The following is a 22,758-nucleotide window of genomic DNA, read 5'->3' on the forward strand; positions in this document are numbered from 1 at the left end:
GGTTTTTTTTTTCTATTTTTGTTGATTTGAAATTGTAGAATATTGCACCTTTAAATTTTGGAAAGATCAAGCTAGAAAAGAATATTTGGTTCAGTGGTTTCCAAACACCAGGCTGTGATTACAGCAGATCTGTGGAAAAGTGACATAAAAGACTCACATCAGGGCCCCAGGCTCCTTCTGTGGTGCTGTGTTGTGTTTCTGGGACACTTCCCTCCTCCATCTGGTCCAGGATGGCTCTCTACAAATTCCAGCCAGCGAGCAGGGGAGAAAAGGAAGGGGAGAGCACGACCTGGGAGAAGTAGCCATCACTTGTCGGACTGTTTTCTATCAAGGCCAAGATTCTGGTGGGTGATGTGGCAGGGGAAGTAAGATTCGCCCTCCAGACACTGCCCTAGCTGGCCGTGCTCCTGACGCAGGCTGGTCAGTGCCTCTTTCATTTAGTTTTTTGGATAAAATTTCCAATTTCTTCCTACATAGGGATTCAACTTACACAGAACATAGTGAATTGCACTATGGAATACTTCTGAAAACTTCACAAGCTTCTCTGAAGTTTTCACCCTTTCATGTGTTAAACTGGGAATTCTGTAAGAATGGCATGCTACTGTAGTGTTTTACTAAAATCATTACATTGAAAATAATGCTTTCCAATGGACTTCTCAGTTCTTTGTCTCAAACTTCCTGTAACATTTCTGGTCAATCACCTTCTTGAATCTCTTTCTTGGGCTCACATTGCAAAGACACTATCTAGATGTGTCCTCCTTCTTTGTTGTCTTACATTTTATGTTGTTGGCAATTACCCCAAACCCACTTTGTGGCCCTTTGCACTTTTTTTTTTTTTAATGTGCATTTTCCCTTTAACTCTAGTCTCTTGATTTCAACTTTCTACAAGATATTTCTTACAGCTAGCTTGTATTCAAAATGTCTAAACTAAAATTTACTACTAGTTTCTCCATAGACAAGTACCTCTTCTGACTGTTTTCACCAATGCCATACAGCAGAGTAGACTCAGATACTGGGTTTATATTTCAGTTCTGTAACCATGTAAGCTACTCAGAACTCATGTTTCTTCCTCATGAGATGGATATAGTAACAGTATCTGCCTCACAAGGTTGCTTAAGTATTTAATGAGATATTACATGTGACAAGCCTAGTACTGTGCCTGGCTCACAGGTCAACAGTGTCCACTGCTACCATCATCACCACCATCACTATCATTATTACTCTCTCACAACATTCTTTTTCTTGCATAAAACTTATACTTTGTCTGCATAGCCCTTGTAATTACTTATTTACTTGTCTTTACCTCCTACTAGTTTGTAAGTTCTGTGAAGACAACGACTGTTTTATACCTTATCGTTGTTGCACTCCCCAGAATCACAGACTACTTGGACACATTACTTATGGAACAAATAAACAAAGAAAGTCTGCAAAGGAAGACGCCTAACTGGTCTTTTATGTCTTCTGGTCCTATCCATTGCATCCTGACATCTGTTTCAAGATGAATCTTCTCATACCCTCCTTAGCTCACGTCAAGAACCTTAAACTAATGCACTGTTGTCTACCCAAAAATGTACAAACTCCTTAACCTGGCATCATTCTAATTTTCCAGCTTTGTTTTCAACCACAGCACCAGTTAAAATTTCTTCATCTGTCTTCCAGTCCCCCCACTGCCTCTGGGTCTCCCTTCCACTGCCACTTTCTTGTATGCCACCTCCTTATACCATCCCCCCATTAGAAAGCCTTTCCCTATTGTAACTGGACGAACTATCCATCCTTAAAGGTCCAATTCAAGTCCCACCTCTTTCTGAAAACAGGCCACACGAATCATTTCCTCTTCTGAGTTTCATTAGCACTCCTCAGCCCACTCATTTGGAGCTTATTACTGCATAGTAATAAGAGCCATCTTTCTTGAATATGAATTTTATCTTCTCAAATTAAGTGTAAGTTAGGTTGCTTGAGGGCTGGCCCATGGGTGTGCTTCTAACCTCCCATCGCACCTAAAATCATGTGCCACAGGCAAAAGGCACTTGTGGATCTGTTGCCTGACTGCACACACTGCCAGATTTACTTTTTAAATATGCAGATTTTCTACCATTGTACTGACCTTGACAGCAGCACAGTCTCTGATATCATAGTCCTGCTGAAACTCATTTGCCATGATAATAGTAGACACCTTAAAAGACAAGAGAGGCTTGAGAATTTAAGACTGATGCATAAATATTTGCAATTTAGATGTAATTTAGGCAGCTTTAATAACTCAAGCTTGTTCATATGCCAAGGGATGAAAACTTTTTCATTTCTTTTTTTATGTCAGGATCCTAAATCATGAGAGGACTTAGAAAATGTCATAATGTCATCAGTTTCCAAACAAAGGAAGCTACAGTTTCAGAAATGGACGTTATCATGTATTAAGTTCACAACTGGAGTTACAAAGTATCAGGAACTTGCAAAATATCTTTTTTTTTTTTTTTTTGCATGTGTTGAAATGTGAGTTATTCAATTAACTATTCTCAGATGGATGTGCTCAAATTTGAAAATGAAGCCAAGGAATTTTACATTTAGAAAGAATATACGATGATTTGACACAATGATAATGTGGAGCAAATATTTAACATTTTGAGAATAATTTGCTCCTCTAAATGTTACCTAAAACCTCTCCTTAGGATAGTGTAAACATTTGAAATAATATTTAAGGTTCCCACAAATTGTTTCCCCCAATAAAGTTATTTTCTTTTTTACAAAACTCATATTTTTAGATAATAAAGGTTTCTCATTATGAAAAAAAGGAAAAATATACAAAGAAAAAGAAAAAAAATCACTTGTACTACCCCAAAATTACAACTATATTTACACATCTATATATTATGTTTTTTAGACTATATATGGAAAGGCTATACATATGGTTATTTATTTTTTGTGATAAAAATGAGATTAGTAACATGTTTCCCCCGCCACTTCATATATGTGAATCTATTTCCACTTCAATAAAGATGCATCTACATAATTTTAATGGTTGCATGGCTGTATTCATTAACAAAACACTCATTTGTTACTGAAACAAATACTCTTTCCATCTTACCCCGAACGAGGAAGATTACACTTACTGGTGTATGATCACTCCATTGCCAGGATCCTTGTAGATCAGGGCTCCTTTTATTCAAACCTATCCACAGCCAACGCTGGTTACTATGTAAAAAGGAAGTGTTAAAATCTGAGCACAGCACTTGGCAAAAACATTTAGGTATTCACATGTCTAAAATGCTTAAGACATGTAAGTTTATTCAGAAGACCTTGTCATGAACTGAAAAGCAGTTTCAAGCTATACAAAAAGTCTTCTGAAATGAAACTGAATCCTAATTATGGGGAAGCTATCAAAAAAGTACCAGACATTTTTAAACTAAATTTTAAGCTACTTTCTTCACATAAAAGGCAAAAACTATTCTGCTTTGAAGAACTTAAGAGGAAGAAAAAGTGTATGATTATTTCAAAACTTTCACCACAGAGCTTCAATTAGATAATTATTAGACAATGTTTTCAGATACCAGAACAACAAGGGCATTTCCTTAAAGCATTCGTCTATAACACTATCAAACAGTTCTTCTTTAAAATGCAGAACCACTTGCCTAACATTTTATTAAAAAAGATTTAAAAAATTTAATTTCCACTGACCATTAAGTTTAAAGTAAAACAAGTATTCAAGTATTTTTAAATGCCAAACTCCTTGGATTATACCAGAGCAATACAATCCAGCAATCACTAAGTGAATGTATTTAACACTCATAACTATTATACTTTCAAGGCACTGAGCTATGTACAATAGTGCTTCAGAGATGTAGAAGACGTAATATCTACCCTCAAATGACATATAAACTAGTAAGAGAGACAAGATACATATATATAAGCAAAGGAAATATAAGCCCATTTTTGAAAAACATTGAATGATATAAAATTTGTATACATTGTAAGTGCTACAAAAGTTCAGAAAAAGGAGAGGTCATTGTAGTCCATAGGAAGTCAGGAAATATTTTGTAGGGTTGGTAAGACAAGAGATAGTCTTCAGAGGATACCTGACATCTCTTTTGAGCCATAATCTGAGTGTTTACCACATGCCAGTATTCAGATCGGCTGAGAGAAGAAAGGATGGGCATTCCAAGGAAGAACATATACAACCACATATAGAGGCAGGGACACACATTGTAAGTGATCCCTTCCCCTCAATTAAATGCATGCACTAGCCAGGGAGATAATTTCAGTATAAATAGAGGTAATATAACCATAAAAAATTTCTCCACTTCTAACTTCACTTGAAGATATTCTCTGACATATATTATACTTTTTAGGCTTCAATAAGTAGACTATTTTCCATGTAATTTTTTTTTGCAGGGGTGATGCTAGTTACTTTCCATATATTTAACCTTCTGATTGCATATGGCATGTACCATCAGTACGTGAGTGACTATTATACATGCAAAATAGTAGCTATAGAAATGTTACATAAATATAAATAGAACACACATTAGAGAAGTGGCAGAAACCAAATCTAAAATTAATCCCTACTCTCAAGCTCAGAAGAATATATGGAATATATGCAATGTACAGTTACAGGATAATTGGGAAATATAGTAAGTCTGCATTTAAAAATATTTGCTAGTGAATCAAAGGCAGGAACAAACTTAATTTTGAATTGATTTCCTACTTTTTAATGAAATATCTGCTTTTCTTTATCTTTTTCCTCTGTTCAACATTCCCTCATATTTTAACATCAATAAGCACTTTTTTTTTAAACCTTGCTGACCTCAAGCTTTTCAACTCATTACAATGGGATATGAGACAGTCTCCTTTTAGTTTTTATTGTTATACTGTTTTCTTTCATAAAGAAAGATCACCAATTTATAGAGTTAAGATAAACCCAGTGGAGACAATTAAGTCCAGTCTGAATTTAGCAGCTAAAAAAGGAATCTGCAGTTTGTGTCTTCAACTAATCAGAGCTTTCTCACAGGCATTAAAATGTATCATAGTTTCCGACTGTTGGATTTCTAAACCACAAGGTCTGGATAGTTTCCATATACATTATAATTGAAGTCAGATGGCTAAAATAAAGAGGAGGTCAAGTTTGCCTCCTCATACTTTATTACTTTCTAATCTTTGCAGATTATATATTTGGGCCTGCAGAATTTGTGCAGAATTTTGTGTTTCCCTAAAGAAAGCATTAGATATTTTATTTTCTTTACACAGTCAACAGTACAACCTGGAAAATGATCAAAGATCATTTGCCATCTGCACTGACTTTATAAGCTCCCACAGAAAGCCTCTTTAGAAGCCTGCCCCAAAATTTCCACCCAGTCCGTTCTCACCTCCATGTCTTCCTACTTAGAAACCTCTGCTTTCAAGCCCGTTTCTGCCTCCTCTGCTGCATCTCAGAGAAGTTTCCTAGAGAGCAGTCTGCCCCATTGTCCAAAATTTCTAATCTTCACACTTTCTGAGATTGAACTTCATTTTAACCCAGACCTTTCTAGTTTTCAGCTTCCATTTCCAGAGATTTATTAGTGTGCTATAAATACAGAACAGAGTAGCTATTTGTGTGGGTTTTCTTTTCTTTCTTTCTTTCTTTTTTTTTTTTTTTTTGGTGTGTGTGTGGTAAGAGGTGGAAAATATTTCCTCATTTGTAACTTATTCTTGGTTTGACCTGTATCAGTAGGCAGATAAAGAGAAGAAGTTGGAAATCACATTAATCCTTGCATATCTCTCATGTGGATTTTAGAAAATTTGAGGGGAAAATGGATTATAATTGAGGAATTGAATCAAACTGAAATTTTCTCTCTAAATATAGATTTCTTCTACTCCAAGCACTAAGCATATGGTTTTAAGGCTATTAGGTTAAGAAGAAATTGCATGAAAGTTTAATATGTTTATTTGTGTTAATATTTCTACTCTCAATCAAATTTCCTGCTCTATCTGGTTTCTAAGAAAACAGTACCTCAGCCATAACCCCCAATAAACACTATTTGATGAGGGCACTTAGTCTGCAAAGCCTTCAATTTATATCTAAATCTATTCATGCCACATCACTGGAGGTAGCACACACAGCAGCAAGAGCACTGCAAACAACACTTTCTTCCCTAATCCTAAGACTATTTTTGTTCTACAGTGGCTTTCCCTGGTGGGCTGCTGTCACGAATTGCAAAGATCTTAGAGTCCTAGTGACTTAGGGTACTATGAACCCTTTTCATGGAAATACAAACAGAGATGGGGAACTTAGATGGTGAGAAGTGTAGCAGTCATCTGACTTCGCTCCTTGGCAGGGAGTACACAATTTGGGCAATGGACATCTTGCTGAGAAAGGTCAGTTCCTGCAATAAAAAGCTAAAGTGTTCAAGGAGTAAACTTTAGAATCATTTTCTGATATAAATGGGTTTGCTTCCTTTCTTCCCATCAAGCCAATATTGAATAGGTTTTATAATATGTTGTCTAAGTATGGTATGGGCAAATGATTTCTTTACTAATGGGGCGTGTATTAAGCAGACATTACAGTTTGCTTAATATGGCATTATATTAACTACTGGGATGAGTACAAATAAAATATGATCCCTATGAGTGAAAGGATTATGGTGATTTGTTTTTAATGTGTGATATCCTGCTTTTCTTTGTGCTTTTCTAAATTCGATACGTATTACTTTTGTGATCAGAAAAAAATTAAACATTGTATATTCTGTGAAAAATAACCTATATATATAGGAATGGAAAAAAATGGAAAGGATTTATACTAAATGTTAACTATGTTTATAACTAGGAGCTAGGATTTGAGGTGATTTTAATTTTCTTCATTATCATTTTTTATATTTCCCAAATTTTACATAATAAACTTGTATTAATTTTTAATGGGGGGGAACTCAGCAAGTGTGATTAGAAATAAAGAAATCAAGAAAAATTCTCTCTCAGACTTTTGTTTTCTAGCGTACTCTATTTTGTATATAGAAGCTCTTAATGATCATTTATATCACATAAGATACTCAATTTTTCATCAGGTGATTCCCACAAATACAACTGTCCCTTGGTATCCATGAAGGATTAGTTCCATGACCTCTCCACATACCAAAATCTGAGGATGCTCAAGTCCCTTATATAAAATGATGTAGTATTTGCATATAACCTATACACACCTTCCCATATACTTTAAATTATCTCTAGATTACTTATAATACCCAATATGGTGTAAATGTTTATGTAAATAGTTGCTAGCATGAGACAAATTCAAGTTTTGCTTTTTTGGAACTTTCTGGAATATTTTTCCAAATATTTTCGATTGAATCTACAGAAGTGAAACCTGAAGATATGGAGGGCTGATGGTATCTTCAACCTTATTGCTTAGTACTTACCAATGGCTCCCTGAACCAGTTAAAGTTTTCTAGCCTCTTGCTTGGGGTTATTCAAAGTCCAGTTTGTTTATGCCAGTATTGCCAGTATTTTCCTTAAAAATACCTTGGCCTAGACAGTATGATATTTTGTGTGTCAAGCTTGAGATCCTTGAGATCTAAGGGCTAGTAAATTGCCCTGCTCAAAATTCTCTCTTCAGCGAGGATCAGCAGGGTATTAGAGAGGTTATGCTCCAGAGGTGGCCACCACAAGGCCCTCTGTGATCCAAAAGCCATACCTGAGGCTTTGGTCATTAGCAAAGTGAATTTCAGAAATAAGTTTACATCAGCAAAATTAGATGCTTGTTTATCAGCAAGATGTTAGAAATGGGCTTTTACTGGTAAAAATTCAAGTTATTCAAGACGTGAGGAATAGCTAAAAATACTTAGCGACACTCTCACTCCTCATGAAAGGGTAGTAGAATCTCGTGAAGCTGGTAGTCTGTATCATTAGAAATGTATCTGTGGCCTGATCTCTAACTGGTCCCATGTCCAGTCTTTGGGTCAGGTATTGGGACTGCCTTATGCCACTTACAATGGGAACAGAATGAATCCTGCCTCTGGAACATCAGCACAGTTACTTTAAATGAAACTTCCACACAAGATGGTCATTGGAACACCTAAAGGGACAGACTACTGGGATGTTGTAAGCTTACAAAACAGATTGTATGACATGTTTTGTGCCCATTTCAATGAATGTTTAATAAATGTGTATCTGGAAAGACTGGTCTGAATTTTGCATTCATTATACTCTACTATCAAGGTTGTGGGGAGTAGCCAAGAAACAGTAGCCTGAAAAAGAACTTAAGAGTTTGTATATCCAAATTAGCTTAGTTAGCGTGCAATGAAGTTTTGTATATTAATTTCTAATGCTAAAAAATGAAGTCTAATATATCTGAAATTATACAATAGATGCTTAATAAATGAATATTTATGGAACACATGTATTGTATTTTACATCAGGTTCCCAGCACACTAAAATGGGACTTCACTTCCTTTAATGAGGAAAACATAATAGTGAGTATGCTAATACAAATCTGGAAAATGTAAAATGTTCAAACATTTAAAACCTCATTCAAAATCTTACCTCCCAGAGGTAACAACGATGATCTTTTCTGTCTACTTTTTGATATAAATAGTATATTTTTTACCCTTTTAAAATTTGCCTTTCTTCTCACTTAATATATTATAAACATTTGCATGTTCTTTTCATGCATACTGTTTTTTAAATCTTAATGTTCAGGGGCTAAATTCCAAATCAAGATAAACAAAAGTGATGACACTGGGGATCTTTACCTTTTTCTGACTTTCACAGAAATGCATTTAATGTTTAACCATTGTGTGGTATGACTATAGCTTGAATTACACTTCTATTCTTAATTTAATAAAATTTATGTTAATTATATTAATTAAATATGCTAAGTATATGATATATTCATATATTAAGCCAGGTATGAACAGTGAATTTTACCAGATGCATTTTCAGCACCTATTAAGATGATCACTTATTTGACTAAATATAGAGAGTTCCTAGTAATGATCCAAACTTGTACTCGTTGAAGAAATCCTACGTTGTCAAATATGTTATTTTGAGGTAGTGTAATGTAGTGGGTTAAGAAAGTGAGCTCTAATGGGTTCATATATTGGATCTTTTACTTACTTGTTATATAAATTTGGGCAAGTTATTTTACTTCTCTGTGTCTCCATCTCCCCATTTAGATAAAATGGGCATAGTAACAGGACCCACTTCACAGGCTGTTGTAAGGATTAATTAATAGAAACCACTTAGGACATTATCTGGCACATGATAAAACACTATATTAGTGTTTGTTATTATGTCACTTGTTAGTATTAACATTTTCACATGTCTAGTCATGAAGTTGGCTGATAATTCTTTGTGCTATCTTTGACAGGCTGTGATATCAGAACTAGACTAGTTTGTGAAACCGGATGCTTGCATTAGCTCCCATGTAATGGAATGCAAGCTCTTGCCTGTACTATTGAAACACATGGTAATGATCTCTTTTTAAAAATATAAAGTAATTCACATACAGTATCAGATACGTAGTTCCCATCTCTTTCTTGGAAGAAATTCTTTGTCAACTTTTCCATTTTTTTCCATGGCTATTGGATTACTGGATTTCTATTTATTAAATCAACTGTAAACTAATTTATATTTCTCTAAAAATTGTTCACTTTAATAATTTCATGTAGAATAGCATAGAATTATGCATAGGCTTCTTACCAATTAAAAATTTCTCCATTAAATGGGTTTCATATTTTATAATCCCTTACTCAGGTTTCATTTTAAGTATCTGTTGTCTTTTCTGTTTTCATGATTTAGTCATCAGTAGATTTTTTTTCTTATATTTTGTGGTTTTATTTCTAGAGATATACCTCTAGGATTTATCAGTTCTACTGCTTTTCTATTTTCTAGTTCATTAATTTCACTTTTATCTTTATTAGGTTCTTTTTTATGGTTTCCTTGTATCTATATTGATAAATATTTTCACTCTTAGGTGAATGCTTATTTTCATTATTTTTGTTTAATAATGAAAGCCCTTAAAGCTATTAATGTACCTCCAACTATAGCTTTGGCTATATCTCATGCATTTCAGAATGAGTGTTTTTATTATCATCCATACAGTTTCAATTTACTTGCCAAAAGACTCCTTAAAAACACTAAATTTACAAGTGGAGAGGATTTGATTTCACTGCTAATGTAACCTGTATAATTATACCACTTTGGAATTTTAGGGTTTTGGGTTTTTTTTGGCTTAGTATCAACTATTTTAAGTGATCCAGGCAAAGAGCTTGAAGACGAAGTATATATAGACTTTTTAATCTACAAAGAAAATATTATTAAACCAACTTTAATTACACTATGCACATATTCTATATTATTTCTATTTTGCCTGTCTCATTTGTTGATAAATGAGATGAGCATTTAAAGTCTCCTATTACCATTATTTACTGGAAATTTTTACTAATTAATTTTTTGCCTTATATATTTTGAAGCTATTTATTTTAAATGCATAAATTTCTTGACTGTAATAACTTCATTGTAGATTGTACCTTTAATCAAGGGTAAGTAGATCTCATTTAATGCATTTTTATTTTTACTGTATTTTATCTAATATTAATACTGTGACTCTAGCTTTTTTGTTCACATTTGCACAATATAATTTTGCCCATTCTTTTAATTTTTCCATTCTAGTTTTTGTATTACATTTGTGATTATCAACTCAATCCTATTTAGGTTAATATGGGACAAACACATAACATAAACAAGTGAAGTGGTCAAGGAGTACTAAATTAGAGAACACAAAAAATTGGAGGGTGATGCCCTATTTTGCTGTCCACTGGCTGCTCAGCACTAACTAATTATTGCTGCAATATGAAAATGTTGCCAGTTGTTTTAATTTAAAAGAAGGGTAAAAAATACAGACTTTTATCAAAATGTCTTGATTTTGAAACACTTTGTGGCTTGTTCCTTCCAGGAGAAGGTGATTTCTTTTCCATAATTTTGCCTGGTATACCCTGAATCCTTGATTTACAGATTTGGGCCTTCTTTTTGGTTCAACAAATGAAGGGTAAAATTAATTGTGATGTTGAATTCCATTGTACCCATGATCGTCCCCAAAGCTTCAGAAAAAAATTTCCTCCTATGATAGCAACACCTGGCTCCTATTTCTCCGCATTATCCTCAAGGACATCAGGAAAACTGCTCAGGAGCCCTCCTACCTCAACGTCAAGATCACAGTGGCTGACTCTGAAACGTCTCTGATCACTTCCTTACTGCCCCAACTTACTGCCCTTCTTCAATGTGGTTTTCCACCAGAGGGTCTGTGATAGCCTTATAACTAGTTGCCCTGCATCTACCTACCATGTCTGTCTGTCTTTCTCTTTCTCTCTCTCTCTCTCCCCCGACACACACACACAAACACACACACTTTGTTTTTGTTTGTTTGTTTTCTGCTTATTGATTTAAGATCAAACTCCTTCCCTGGCAAGACAAAACATTCCAATTTCATATCCAAATTCCATTTTCTAGCTAGGTTGTATGGCTCATTTCTCTCTGACCATATCTGTATATTTTGGTCTCAGTTTCTTTGCTTAGGTTCTGTTTTCCCTGGATCCTTCTCCCATCTTACCTTTCAAACGTTACCTTACTTCCAAAGAACATCCTTCTTCATAACATTTTCCCCAATTATACCTCCCCAAAACACTTTCTCCCTCCTCTGAATTCCCATGGCCTCTCTTGGCCTATGTTCTATATTTTTCACCATATCTTTCTTCTCCTCACTGTTGGACTTCATTACACCACACAAAGGGTGGTGACTCTGTCCCCCTCATCTCTGATCTCCCTCATAGTGTCTTGCACATAAAAATTCTTGATGTTGAATGACTGTTAAAGTACTGAATGATCCTTTTAGAGAATAAAACATGTCAATTCTGAATACCTAGAGGACATCAAATTTAGCATAGAAGATCTCATTCTGAAAGTATTACCTGAACTGGTCCATTAAAAAGTGAAGAAATTCCTTTATTTCATTCATATGACTGAAGCTAGGAAGGTGTCCTCCAAGTGCTTGACAGAATCTCTCGGCTTCTTCCCAGTTCCTCTTTCTTACAATTCTTTCTACGTGAAATAGCTTAACAAAATATAATGTTAATTTGTTTTCTGGTATAATCATAAAGTATTCATAACTTTATAGTCAATCACAGTCAAGAATGTTGGCCCCTGAAATGAATCTTTACAGGTGTCATAAAGACAGAGGTAAAGGCACACATACTGTGACACAGAAAGTGCCCACTAAAGGCCAGCACAGGTGCCAGCCCCTGCTATCAGGCGGATGGCCTTCCTCAGCCAGCCTGGGGAACCGCGCCAATATGATACCATATTCTCCTGCCTCGCAAGGACCTTGAGAGATAAAATGACCAGCAGGCAAGGTTGTAAAGAGCACACATGAATGCTTTGGGAGAAGACTTCTGCAAAGAAACGTGCTAACAACATAATTTTGAACAAAATACATTGAGACATGCACAAGTTCAGGATTATTTTCTGATAAGAAGACTCAAAGGGCAGGCTGCACTGGTGTGCGAATGATCACAGGAGGTAGCAAAACAAAACTTGCCACTTTGGACTGTTTCTTTGGTTTGTGATGACTGATTTTATGCCAAAGGAGCCATAGTCATTTTAAAAGAAGAAGGAGCAGATGACACAATGGTAGGTTGAGTTACTGGTCCTGATTCTTCAGTGCCTACTATATAGTTATGTGTTCTTGCCATCATGGCCTCCTGGTGGATGAAGTGTACATCCCTGTGCCTTGACTTGGGGCTCAGCCATGTGACTTGCTGTGATCGATGGGGCAGTAGTGTAAGTAAAGTGAGCAGAAACCTGAAATATGCTTATGGGTTAGGCTTGCTTCTCAGGTTCTAGTAACTGAGTAAGAAGAAAACAAGCCCCTGCCAGCTGTTGCCGCTTCGGCCTGAGACCCAGGTTGAAGGGCAGCAGACCCCAACTTACAGCCTGGAGCCCAGCACAGCTGAAAGCAGAGCTGACCGTTCAAGCCCCAACGCGATCAGTCACACCCTATCTGACCTAGAGATCTGTAAGCATGTGACTAAATGTTTGTTGTCACAGCCACTGAACTTTGGGATGGTAAGTAACAATTTCTTTGTGGCAACAGTTGATTGATTGATACAGACCCTAAAATAAATTCTTTGACTTGTAAAAGGTGATAAGACAACAATAATTAGAGGGATTTGAGAATCATAAGCAAAGTATCAGCATGGCATGCAGCTCACCCAACTTCCCAGAACCAAAGAACTCTAGGAAAGAGCCAGTTCTCACTCTGGCCCTGCTCTTTGGGGTAGCACATAAGTTTGCATGGGAATGAGTTATCCAACACCAGAGGTTCGACGATGTCCTGACAAGGACTCTGTGCTCCCAAACACTTTGGTAGGTGAGGTATGTGTCTGGGGAGGAGCCTGGTTTGTACAAGGACCTGGACTAGGATAGTAGAGAGATAACTTCATTCAAGGATTGAATGAGAATATTACTTTACCTTATAACAAGAAAGACCTGAGGGGAAACTATGCCAGCCTTCAGGACAGGGGTCTTCAGGCTTGGGGGCTGCTTTTTCAGGCTTAGGGGGCTCACTTATTTTCTTGCAAATTGAAAGTGCTCTGAAGCTTCTGCAGTCTTTTACCTCCCACTTTCCAAGAGACTTTCCAGTAGCCATGGCCACACACCCTCCTGGAGAAGCTGGGGTTGAATTAAAAAGTATAATTAAAAATTACATTTAAAAATTAAAGTCCAAACATTTTCTAGTGCCTACACTCTATGTTTGACTCAAGGTGAGGAGAGAGAGTAGGAAAGCAAATGGAGGAAATAAATGTGTTGTTCACAATAGTAATGATGATGGTAATATAGAGGAGTGTTTACTTTTTGCTGGGTACTATTCTAAGAGGATTAAGTGAATTGATCCTCACAAAAAAACTATAGAGTAGATTCTACTGTCATACTGAGGTACAGCGAGGATTCGTGATTTGTCCAAGGTTGCATGTTAGTAAATGGTTGACCCGGGATTGCAATCCAGGCAGTGTGTGTGCAGAGCTGTACCCTAAACCACAATGATGCTCAGAATAGCCTAAGTCGCTCATAGTCACCTGACAACTTTCAACAGTTTTTAAGCACCTTAGTAAACTTCAAAACAAAACTCTCCCAGGTTCAGATCCAAAGCCAGGGCTGGTCCGATAAAGGTAGAAGGAGGTGTGTAGGTAACATACATTTGTTTACTATTTATTTTACAGCAGCCAGAATTTTATTTATTCACGACAACATTTAACGACAGTTTGTACTGCCAGACCCATTTCCAGAGGGAGAATGAGTGGCTTGCCCACAACCATAGTTAGTGAATGGTGGTGTCAGAACTTGAACCCAGATTTGTCCGGCAAAATGCCATTCTCCCTTTTCCATTCCGTCACACTGTCTAAAGTGGGCACAGGACAAGAAGAGCACATGTTGCAAAGTGATGAGAACAACTTCCATTCCATCACACAGAAAAGCTGTATGGTTTCATGTCTCATCATACATGGACAGCAAGAGGAACAAGGAACTGGGAAAAACAATGCTGTGTTACCCTGGAAGGGGGTGCTATGCTCCCCTGGTCTGCCCCCTACCCATGTCTTGCCTACTGCAGACCAAGCTGGCTGAATTTGGGAGTAATAATGGTAAAGAGGGCTTAAGGGCAGTCTTTCTGGCTACAGGACTGAGAGAATAGACGTTATAGCTCCTTCCTGAGCACCCTTCCAACCACTGAGGCTTATCCGTGAAGAATGTGACATTGACTCTAGGACATCTAAGTGTCTATAAAAGAAATCATGTGTTTTCTCTACCAGACTTCCCTAATTTAAGATGAAATTTAACCTGGATTAGCATCTGTATCCTCCATCTTCTACAAGTAAAAAAATGAGCTTGTTATTATCAGTGGCACTTACTTTATGTGATGACCCTATGTTACAAATTTTATGGGCATAATCTATTTCAAATATTGTGCTTAACTACATACTCACACATTCGTTTCTCTGTGATAAAAAATGGTCTTCATGATCACATTATACAAACACAAGAAAATATAAATAATTCAGAGGAAGAAAAGTCAAATGCTTTACAACTGCTGTCTCATACAAAGCCAAAATCCTCTAACAAGCATTGGATTAAAAACCAGGAGATCTGGATTTTACCAATTCAATAACCAGGTAACCTTTGTCAAGTAAATCACCTTTCTAAGCTTCTCTGCCTTCTTAACGCTAAAATCAGAAGGGACTTCTGAAGCCTTTCCTGGTTCAAATGTTCTGATTCTATGGCTAATTATGGTCAGTACTTTTAGGCTGGTTAAAGAAGGATAAACTAACTTCCAGAATAAACAGAATCTACATTGCCTCCTTAATTCTCACCCACTGAGAATAGTGGAAATAAACACACTCAATTTTGGAGAAAGAGGTTAGGAGGCAGAGAGATGAAAATGTAAAATGCTCCACAATGAAGCTTCCAGATGCTGTTTGAGACTTACATGGAAAAGATAAAAATGTCGCACTGACTCTTCTAGCTCTGTGCCATTAGGTGGTGGTTTTTGAGAACCAAGTTTTCTGGTTTTTGTTGGGCAGTTTCCGAGGATTTCACAGGGAAGATGCAGTCACTGCTTCTATTTATGGTTCCGTAGATAGACTCTGTGACAGCCCTGAAGATCATCACCCCCTTCATATTTCAAAGGTAAGTGAAGACCAGATTTGGGAGGAGAGCTGCATCTCCCAAGTCACTGTGTTCTGCTACTTTAAGGGCCAAGGCACTCACCTGGCTCAAGATAATTCCAGTTGGAAAAGGTAACAGCCCGCTTTACTCCACCGACACTTGCCCAGCTATACTCTCCACTTGCATCTGTATCTCTCAGGCCAGTCCAGAAGTATTTGCCTGGAGACTTAGTATACTTTTTAATCATATCATTCAGGTATTCTTGCTCAAATCTACAAAACGAGAGTCAAATCAGTAGGTGTTTTCAGAATGGCTGAATTACTATATAAATTGAAGATGCACCTTTTTTGTTTTTCTTTTTTTTTTTAACTTTTTTTTTATTGAGTTATAGTCATTTTACAATGTTGTGTCAAATTCCAGTGTAGAGCACCTTTCTCTTATGAAGATTATTTAGAAAAGGAACTAGGAGTTAAAAGTTCACTAGTACATGTTTACGGATGGTCACACCTGCTAGTTATAGTCAGATTGCAGTTGGTTCCAAAAGGGACCTCATCCTTGTAAATCTTGTAACAGGTTTCTCCATGCCTTTTCCAGTCCTGTATCAGAGGAAAAATACCATCATACTGTCTTCCAGATTTGATTATGTCCCCCTCTGACATGCAAGGTTCTGCTACGTTGGTAATGTCTTACAACTTACAGAAATGAAGGACATGATGAGGGTGGGATACAATTTCATGGATAACGTCCATAAGACTGGGAGCCTGTGTCAGACAGCGGGTATGTCCTAATTTTCTTTACCCCCTAGTGCCTAGCTCATCATAAGAGTATAACAGTCATTGGTTCAATGATTTTTGAATAAGAATAATATAAGTAGAAGTAAGAAATCAGCATTGAGGATAGTAATCATATACATTTTTATAGAAATTCATTAGTAAGTAATTTTTTTCCTATAACTCTTCTTTCTTTTCTAAGAATGCTGATACACTATGACTCATTCATTGCCTTCTGGCTTGCTCTAATGTCAATGAACAGAAGCTAGTGAATTCTTCTATTTCCCAAGTCTAAATTGTTTAAGTCTCAACTACCATCTCTAACCAAGAAGGTATAATACTGCTTAGAAAAATTTATACAGGGGTTTTACGTACCTCATCTGGAGGACACATCTTATCAGATCTTGTATCATTCAATTTTTGTCCCTTTTTCTTACATACATATTTAAGTTTCTCTTCACATGATTGGACCTTCCACTGACCTAGCTTTTAAAAAACAGAAAATAATTTTTCCCACAAGAGAAATTATCTGCCACATATTTAGAACTTAACTCATTTTAATCAAGATAGCTTCTTCTCACATCTAAAGGGAGGGAGAGGAGGAGGAGGAGGGGAAGGAGGAAAGGGAGGGGGAGAGAATGAATATAAATGAATGATTAAATCTGAGAACAGACTCCTAGAAAATGCTACCCCCAGGCCTGGAAGCCTATTATTTCAGCATCACCTCAAGGTCACAGTGGGGATGAATTTCATTTTCTTATGAGAGTAACAATAAAACCATCAAAGGACACTTAGTATAGAGGTTGAAGAGAGAAGGACCCAGCTCACAAAGAGCTGCCAGTGCTCTCATCGTCCTCCATGACACGGCCAGAGTTTGTCCAGAGGTTCACAACTTTTGGGCAGGTCACCTAACCACCCTGTCTCAGTTTCCTCATATGTAAGGTGAGGATGGTGATTAGAATAGTTACTCTCTAAGAATTTTAGAATCAAAAGTTTCTTCTAACTGTACTTCAGTCTAGATGTGAAAGTTCTGTCTTTCAAATATGCTGCTTAATATTCGTTTTGCTTAAGTCACTCTGCTTTCTTTCAATTAAATTTTAGTAAGTCACTTGTGATCAGGGTCAGTTTTGAACGTTGGAATGCTGTCTAGGTATGCCATCAGTTTGCTCTGGCCTATGGGACCTCATTTCTATCTTTGACACTCTTTTAAAGATATCCTGTGTATCCTCTTAAGTAGAATAGCAAATGTGATACCCTTTTAAATTCAGCTTTACACCTTTCTAAATACACCTTTACTGTGGAAACACTTCTAAACAGCCCTACCATTTATTGCTTACATTTAAGTCTCTCTAGAAGTTTGGGTGACACAATCAGCCTCCTAGAAACAATTAGGAGGCCACAGGAAAGTGGTACAAACAAAAATATAGGGGTGCATACGTCCTTTTGGCTCAAGATACAGCTTATTTTGGACTCTTAACTGAAGCATGTTCAATAAATATTTATGCATTCTATAGGCGTAAGATGTTCTCTGAACAAAGTCAGACCTAATATTTTTTAAAACAAATATTATTTTACTTCTCCAAGTAGTATTAACATTACACTTGATCTAAACATGAGAAGATAGGGTTTTTCAGGTTAAACTGTGGCTACACGTTAAATATTGCCCTGATGGTCCTGGGAGAAAGCAGCTTATCAGAACCAATCCGGCACAAGAACTGGAGCTCTAAAGGGATTCTCTTGATCTGTTTCACACCAGAGCAGATGCTCTCCAACAGGAACTGGACTGCTGCTTTAGAGGTTGCTTCATTTACCTTTTTCAGCAGCTCCTACAAAGACAATCTACAGTGCTGTTACTTTTATTTCCCAGTTCAAACAAAAATACCCCAACCAAAGTCATCTTCATGTTATTATTAGACTACTGGCTGTAACAATGAGGCTATAAATAAACCCAAGGCAGTTTCCTACCTCTCCTGAATAGGAAACGCAGTTGGGAGTCTTATTGTAGGGAACATCTGGCTCATTCTCATCCCAGTAAGTTAGAGTAACTTCAGTACCATCTGACCACTGAAATAGAGTCGGTGTATTTATGTTCCTGAGGCCTGTCCATATTTCTTCTTTGGCATCTGAAAGAAAAATGTTTTATTGGTTTGGTTATCAATTCCATACTTTAATATGTACACTGTTACTGATTTTTACATTCTGATATGGGGTGTGAAGAGCCTAGAAGGTTTTAGTTCAGAAGATGTTATTCTTAACTAATCTATAAAAATGCTGACAAGTTAGGCAGGCCCGGTGACGAGGGCTTTTCAGGTCACTTATGCAGGTCGAGTACCCAGCGGGAAGAGCTGTGCTATGATCCGTAGGCTGAGGCTTCCTGATACCTGGTTTAGATAAAACTTGCTTTATGGGAAATAATGACATTCTACAAATACAATTATAGATACTAGAATTAAAATGGGAATATTGTCCAGCCCTGCCATGGAATGGCTATACTGTCCTCCCAGGTGAAACAGCTGGCACCACATTGGCACGGAACAGGTGTTATTTGCTATTACTGTTGGAGAATCCTAGGACAAGGTTACAATGTGGCTGTCTAGTGTTTTGTTCTTCATTCTTCAGCTTTCAAGTAATTACAAAAGTGAAATAACCATCACTTACGTGTTTGGAGCAATTTGAATAGTATTTAGCTTATAAATTATTCAATCAATGGTTGTACTGCCAAATTGGTAGCCACTAGCCACCTGTGGCTATTTAAATTTGTAAATCAGTTAAAATTAAATAAAGTAAAACTTTAGTTCTCCAGTTGCCCTAGTTACATTTCAAGGGCTCAAAAGCTGCAAGTGGCTGGCGGCTACTGAACTGGACAGCACAGATTAAAGAGTGGGTCCAGCATTGCAGAAAACTTTATCGGACAATGCTGATGTTCAGGATCAAACTGCAAGCTTCTCATTCCTGCTAAGTGCCTGAAAATAGAGATATTTTTAAATGTTTCAAACCTCTCAAAGAGAATATTTTAAAAACTTACCCCCATTATGGAGTTTTGTGACAACCACCTCCACATCTGCTAAAGAATGAATGCTGATGAGGTCACTGCTGAAAGTTTTGCATTTCATACGTGCCTTCCCCCAGGAATCACTTTCATTTACCAGCAGATAGCAAAATCCATCATTCGGCAGCCAGTCTGCTGCATCACAGCGGGTATCGGAGTATGTCCAAACATCTGAGGGAAAAGAAGCTATTTATATTCTAGTAAAGACATATCTACCTTGAATCAATAACACTGCAAATCCTTCTTTCTTGAATCATAGTGTTCTGGAACACTGGAGAATGTGATGTCAGATAGCACAGTGACATGAATTTATGTGCTGCCTAATGTGTACACAGTATCATAAGAGTGACTGCAGGGATTCAGTTAATAATGTGACTTTAAAGTGATACAGATGTGCAAAATGGCTGGGCACAGACTATTTAGAGAGGTATTGCCCTTGGTCCTAGTAGACAGAAGAAAGGTGTGCGGTTGCTAACAAGTCTTTGCCTGGGTACAGGATTTGTTAGGTTCCTCTCCATTCTCTGTCTTTGAGAGATTATGAAGTTGAGCCTCTTTTTCATGTATGGTCAGCTTAGCAAGGGAATGTTCATTAATGTCCACTGCTGAACAAAGAACAGGCAGAAATTTAAGGAACAGAGTAAGACATTTATATACTTCATATCCAAAAAATGGCAGCATATCCAAATGGACCTCTTCCTTCCTCCCCTCTGCTAGACCTGTAGTCCTCGTGGAACAAGGGATTCATTGTTTTGACTATAATAAAACTCACTCAAGTGATGGTCAAGAAAGATTAAAGAAAAAGAGTGAGGTAAAAACCATATAAAATATTTCTACCCCTCTTAACAGAACTAGAAAGTAGTTCAATTATTCAGGCTTCATGGATTTGGAACCATTTGGAATGTTGGTTATAAGAAAATACAGTATCTTAAAAATGTGGTCAGTTTGTTTTTTTCTAAAGGATAAAATTCAGATTTAGCTTCTCACACTTGCAAAGTAACTTAATTAACTTTAAGGTTCTGAAATAGCACTTACTATATTTTACAATTATAAGAAAGGAACAGAGGGGAAAAACACCCATAATGGAACTTAAAATAATTATTCTCATATTCTAGTCTTTGTCTCTATGAATACATGTTTTCACAAGATTAAAATGATAAGAACACATATGAGTTTGTTCTGCTTTTTGTATTTTCCTGCTGGCACACTTATTTTAATAAGTGCATATTATTCAATCATGTGGAAACATCATGATTTACTTAATAATTGCTACTACAGGGTATTTATTTGATCCATCATCAGTCACCCTGGTTTATTTTCATCTGTGCTGTCGTTTCTGCTCTGCCTTTTGTTGTATGGACTACATTTGGTTTGAATCAACTTGGAAGATGAATGTTCATTTTCCCCTATTATTTCTTAATCTTAAAAATTGGCTTTATGTGCCTATTTGGATGATACGAAATTTTATGCTTCATTCTCTTCCCCCAACATTTCTTAAAGCAAGACATTTTAAAACCTCCTCTTTTTCTCCCAGTTTTAAGTATTAGTTTTTCTTATTCAGTGAGGATTTAATCAAACACCAGGTATACGGTGGGCCCTGTGCCAGACAGTAAGGGCATTTCTCTTCTCTATTCTTTCAAAGACTCCTCGAACTTTTCTGCACCTCAAAAGCTTCAGCTGTCCTGTGTCTCACCCCAAACTCCCTGAGAAAAACTCCTCTGTGTACGTATTTCATCCATCTGTACCACTCCTTTCCCCTTGATTTAGCAACACAAAGACCTAAAGAACCAGCCTGGAAGAAGGAGAGAGGTGGATGGGTGGGCTCTGGGCGGGGCAGGGGGGTAGAAAAGCCTAGGAACGTGCCTGTGTCCATCATTTTTCACTTCTCACAGAGGCAGTGGCTCTCATACTTGAGTCTGTGTCAGGACCCCCTGGAAGTTTTTTTTTTTTTTTTTTTAAACATAGATCACTGGGGCCCACCCTTAGAGTTTGATTCAGTACATCTGGAGTAGGTCCTAAGCATTTGCAATTCTAACAGGTGCAGATGAAGCTGATGCTCACGGTCTGGGGAACCACTGCTCCAGAGCAAGACAAACCACCTGTGAACAGAAATCTATTTCCTGTCTAGACCACCTCTGCCTTCTTATGGGCATATACCAAACCAAAGCCTTATTCACGCATAGTTGATAGTCTCTAACACAGGGTCAAAATCAAAGGTTTTCCTGCACTGGCAGTATCAGGTGAAAGAGAGGGAAATGAGGTATCTGGAATGATTTACTTGACTTCACAAAACTAATTTCGAGACCTCTTCGTCAGAGAAGTGAGGAGGTACCTGTCAACTGCGCTGTATGATTTAGCGATTTCTTGCAGATGTAGGGCAGCTGGGCCTCACAGGAAAAGCCCTGCCACAGACCTGAGTCAGCATCCATTCTTGCACAGCTCGATCCGCCGATTGTAGGTGTGCTCCGCATACCTTAAACAGGAGGATTTCCAAAGAGTTACAAGAAGGAGGTTAGGGCCAGGATGGTGGTTAGAAAAATTAATTTGTATTCCTAATTTTCAGCTTTTATGGAAACTCATAACATAGTTAACACTGTTTCCAAAGTTGAAATGTATTAGCCTCCATGGACAATCATGTGCTGATTTATGTCTTCTCAAATATAGGATACAGGGGGGAAACATTCTGAAATGTTGGAGTTAATTAAAAAAAAACAAACAAATTCAAACCTCTGCCCCTAAACAACTTGTATGCCATATCCTGTGGTCAGTAGCTCTTAATTGCTACCCTGTACAATAAAAATACTAACTTCTGATTCCGTCATGCCTTTAAGGTCTGGAATTAAAGATTGAATAATCTTTAAAGATTCTATTTACTGAGATAACAGAGAATTTATTTACTACTAATAAAATTCTCTTAATGAAAATGACCTATATACTGGTATTTCATTGTGCTTAACTCATTTTTCTTGTATGAATACACAATACTTTTGTACTGAAGTTAGTGTTACCTTTTACATTCCATATTTGTCAGAAGCCTAAGATTTTATTTTTTTAAAAAAGCATCTAAACCTTCTTTTTGGGGGAAAAAAACCTTTTGGCTAACTAGGGTTTTGTTTTATTCACTATAAAATTTTCTTTAAAGTATTTATTTGTGTATTAAACTAGAACCATTATGTTGTCAGTACTTGTGGGCTGCAGTGGAAGACTCTAAGAGTTTGATTATGAGGGACTATTTCCATATTAGACTTATGCTGCAGATGAGACACAACA

At 36.9% G+C, this 22,758-nt stretch overlaps 1 protein-coding gene across 4 annotated transcripts in view; it reads right to left on the bottom strand.

Moving 5' to 3' along the window:
• LOC105081940 (CD302 antigen) overlaps nucleotides 1-22,758 on the bottom strand; it is a 103,634-nt gene that overhangs the window by 64,080 nt on the left and 16,796 nt on the right. For 3 of the 4 annotated variants that reach the window (XR_006720526.2, XM_010971363.3, XM_045507570.2), the window contains exons 6-15: nucleotides 21,821-21,961; nucleotides 19,468-19,662; nucleotides 18,408-18,565; nucleotides 16,818-16,928; nucleotides 16,180-16,268; nucleotides 15,775-15,944; nucleotides 13,484-13,683; nucleotides 11,925-12,067; nucleotides 3,105-3,186; nucleotides 2,105-2,173 (exon numbers count right to left, since the gene is read on the bottom strand). Coding sequence is in view for 3 of the 4 variants with exons in the window: in XM_010971363.3 (XP_010969665.2) it covers nucleotides 2,105-2,173; nucleotides 3,105-3,186; nucleotides 11,925-12,067; nucleotides 13,484-13,683; nucleotides 15,775-15,944; nucleotides 16,180-16,268; nucleotides 16,818-16,928; nucleotides 18,408-18,565; nucleotides 19,468-19,662; nucleotides 21,821-21,961 (1,358 nt within the window). In the remaining variant the exon portion in view is untranslated. The remainder of the gene's footprint in view (nucleotides 1-2,104; nucleotides 2,174-3,104; nucleotides 3,187-11,924; nucleotides 12,068-13,483; nucleotides 13,684-15,774; nucleotides 15,945-16,179; nucleotides 16,269-16,817; nucleotides 16,929-18,407; nucleotides 18,566-19,467; nucleotides 19,663-21,820; nucleotides 21,962-22,758) is intronic. The other variant, XM_074363764.1, reaches the window with a different exon arrangement.

The sequence above is a fragment of the Camelus bactrianus genome, chromosome 5, assembly GCF_048773025.1.
Source record: "Camelus bactrianus isolate YW-2024 breed Bactrian camel chromosome 5, ASM4877302v1, whole genome shotgun sequence".
In the NCBI taxonomy this organism is placed as follows: Eukaryota; Metazoa; Chordata; class Mammalia; order Artiodactyla; family Camelidae; genus Camelus; species Camelus bactrianus.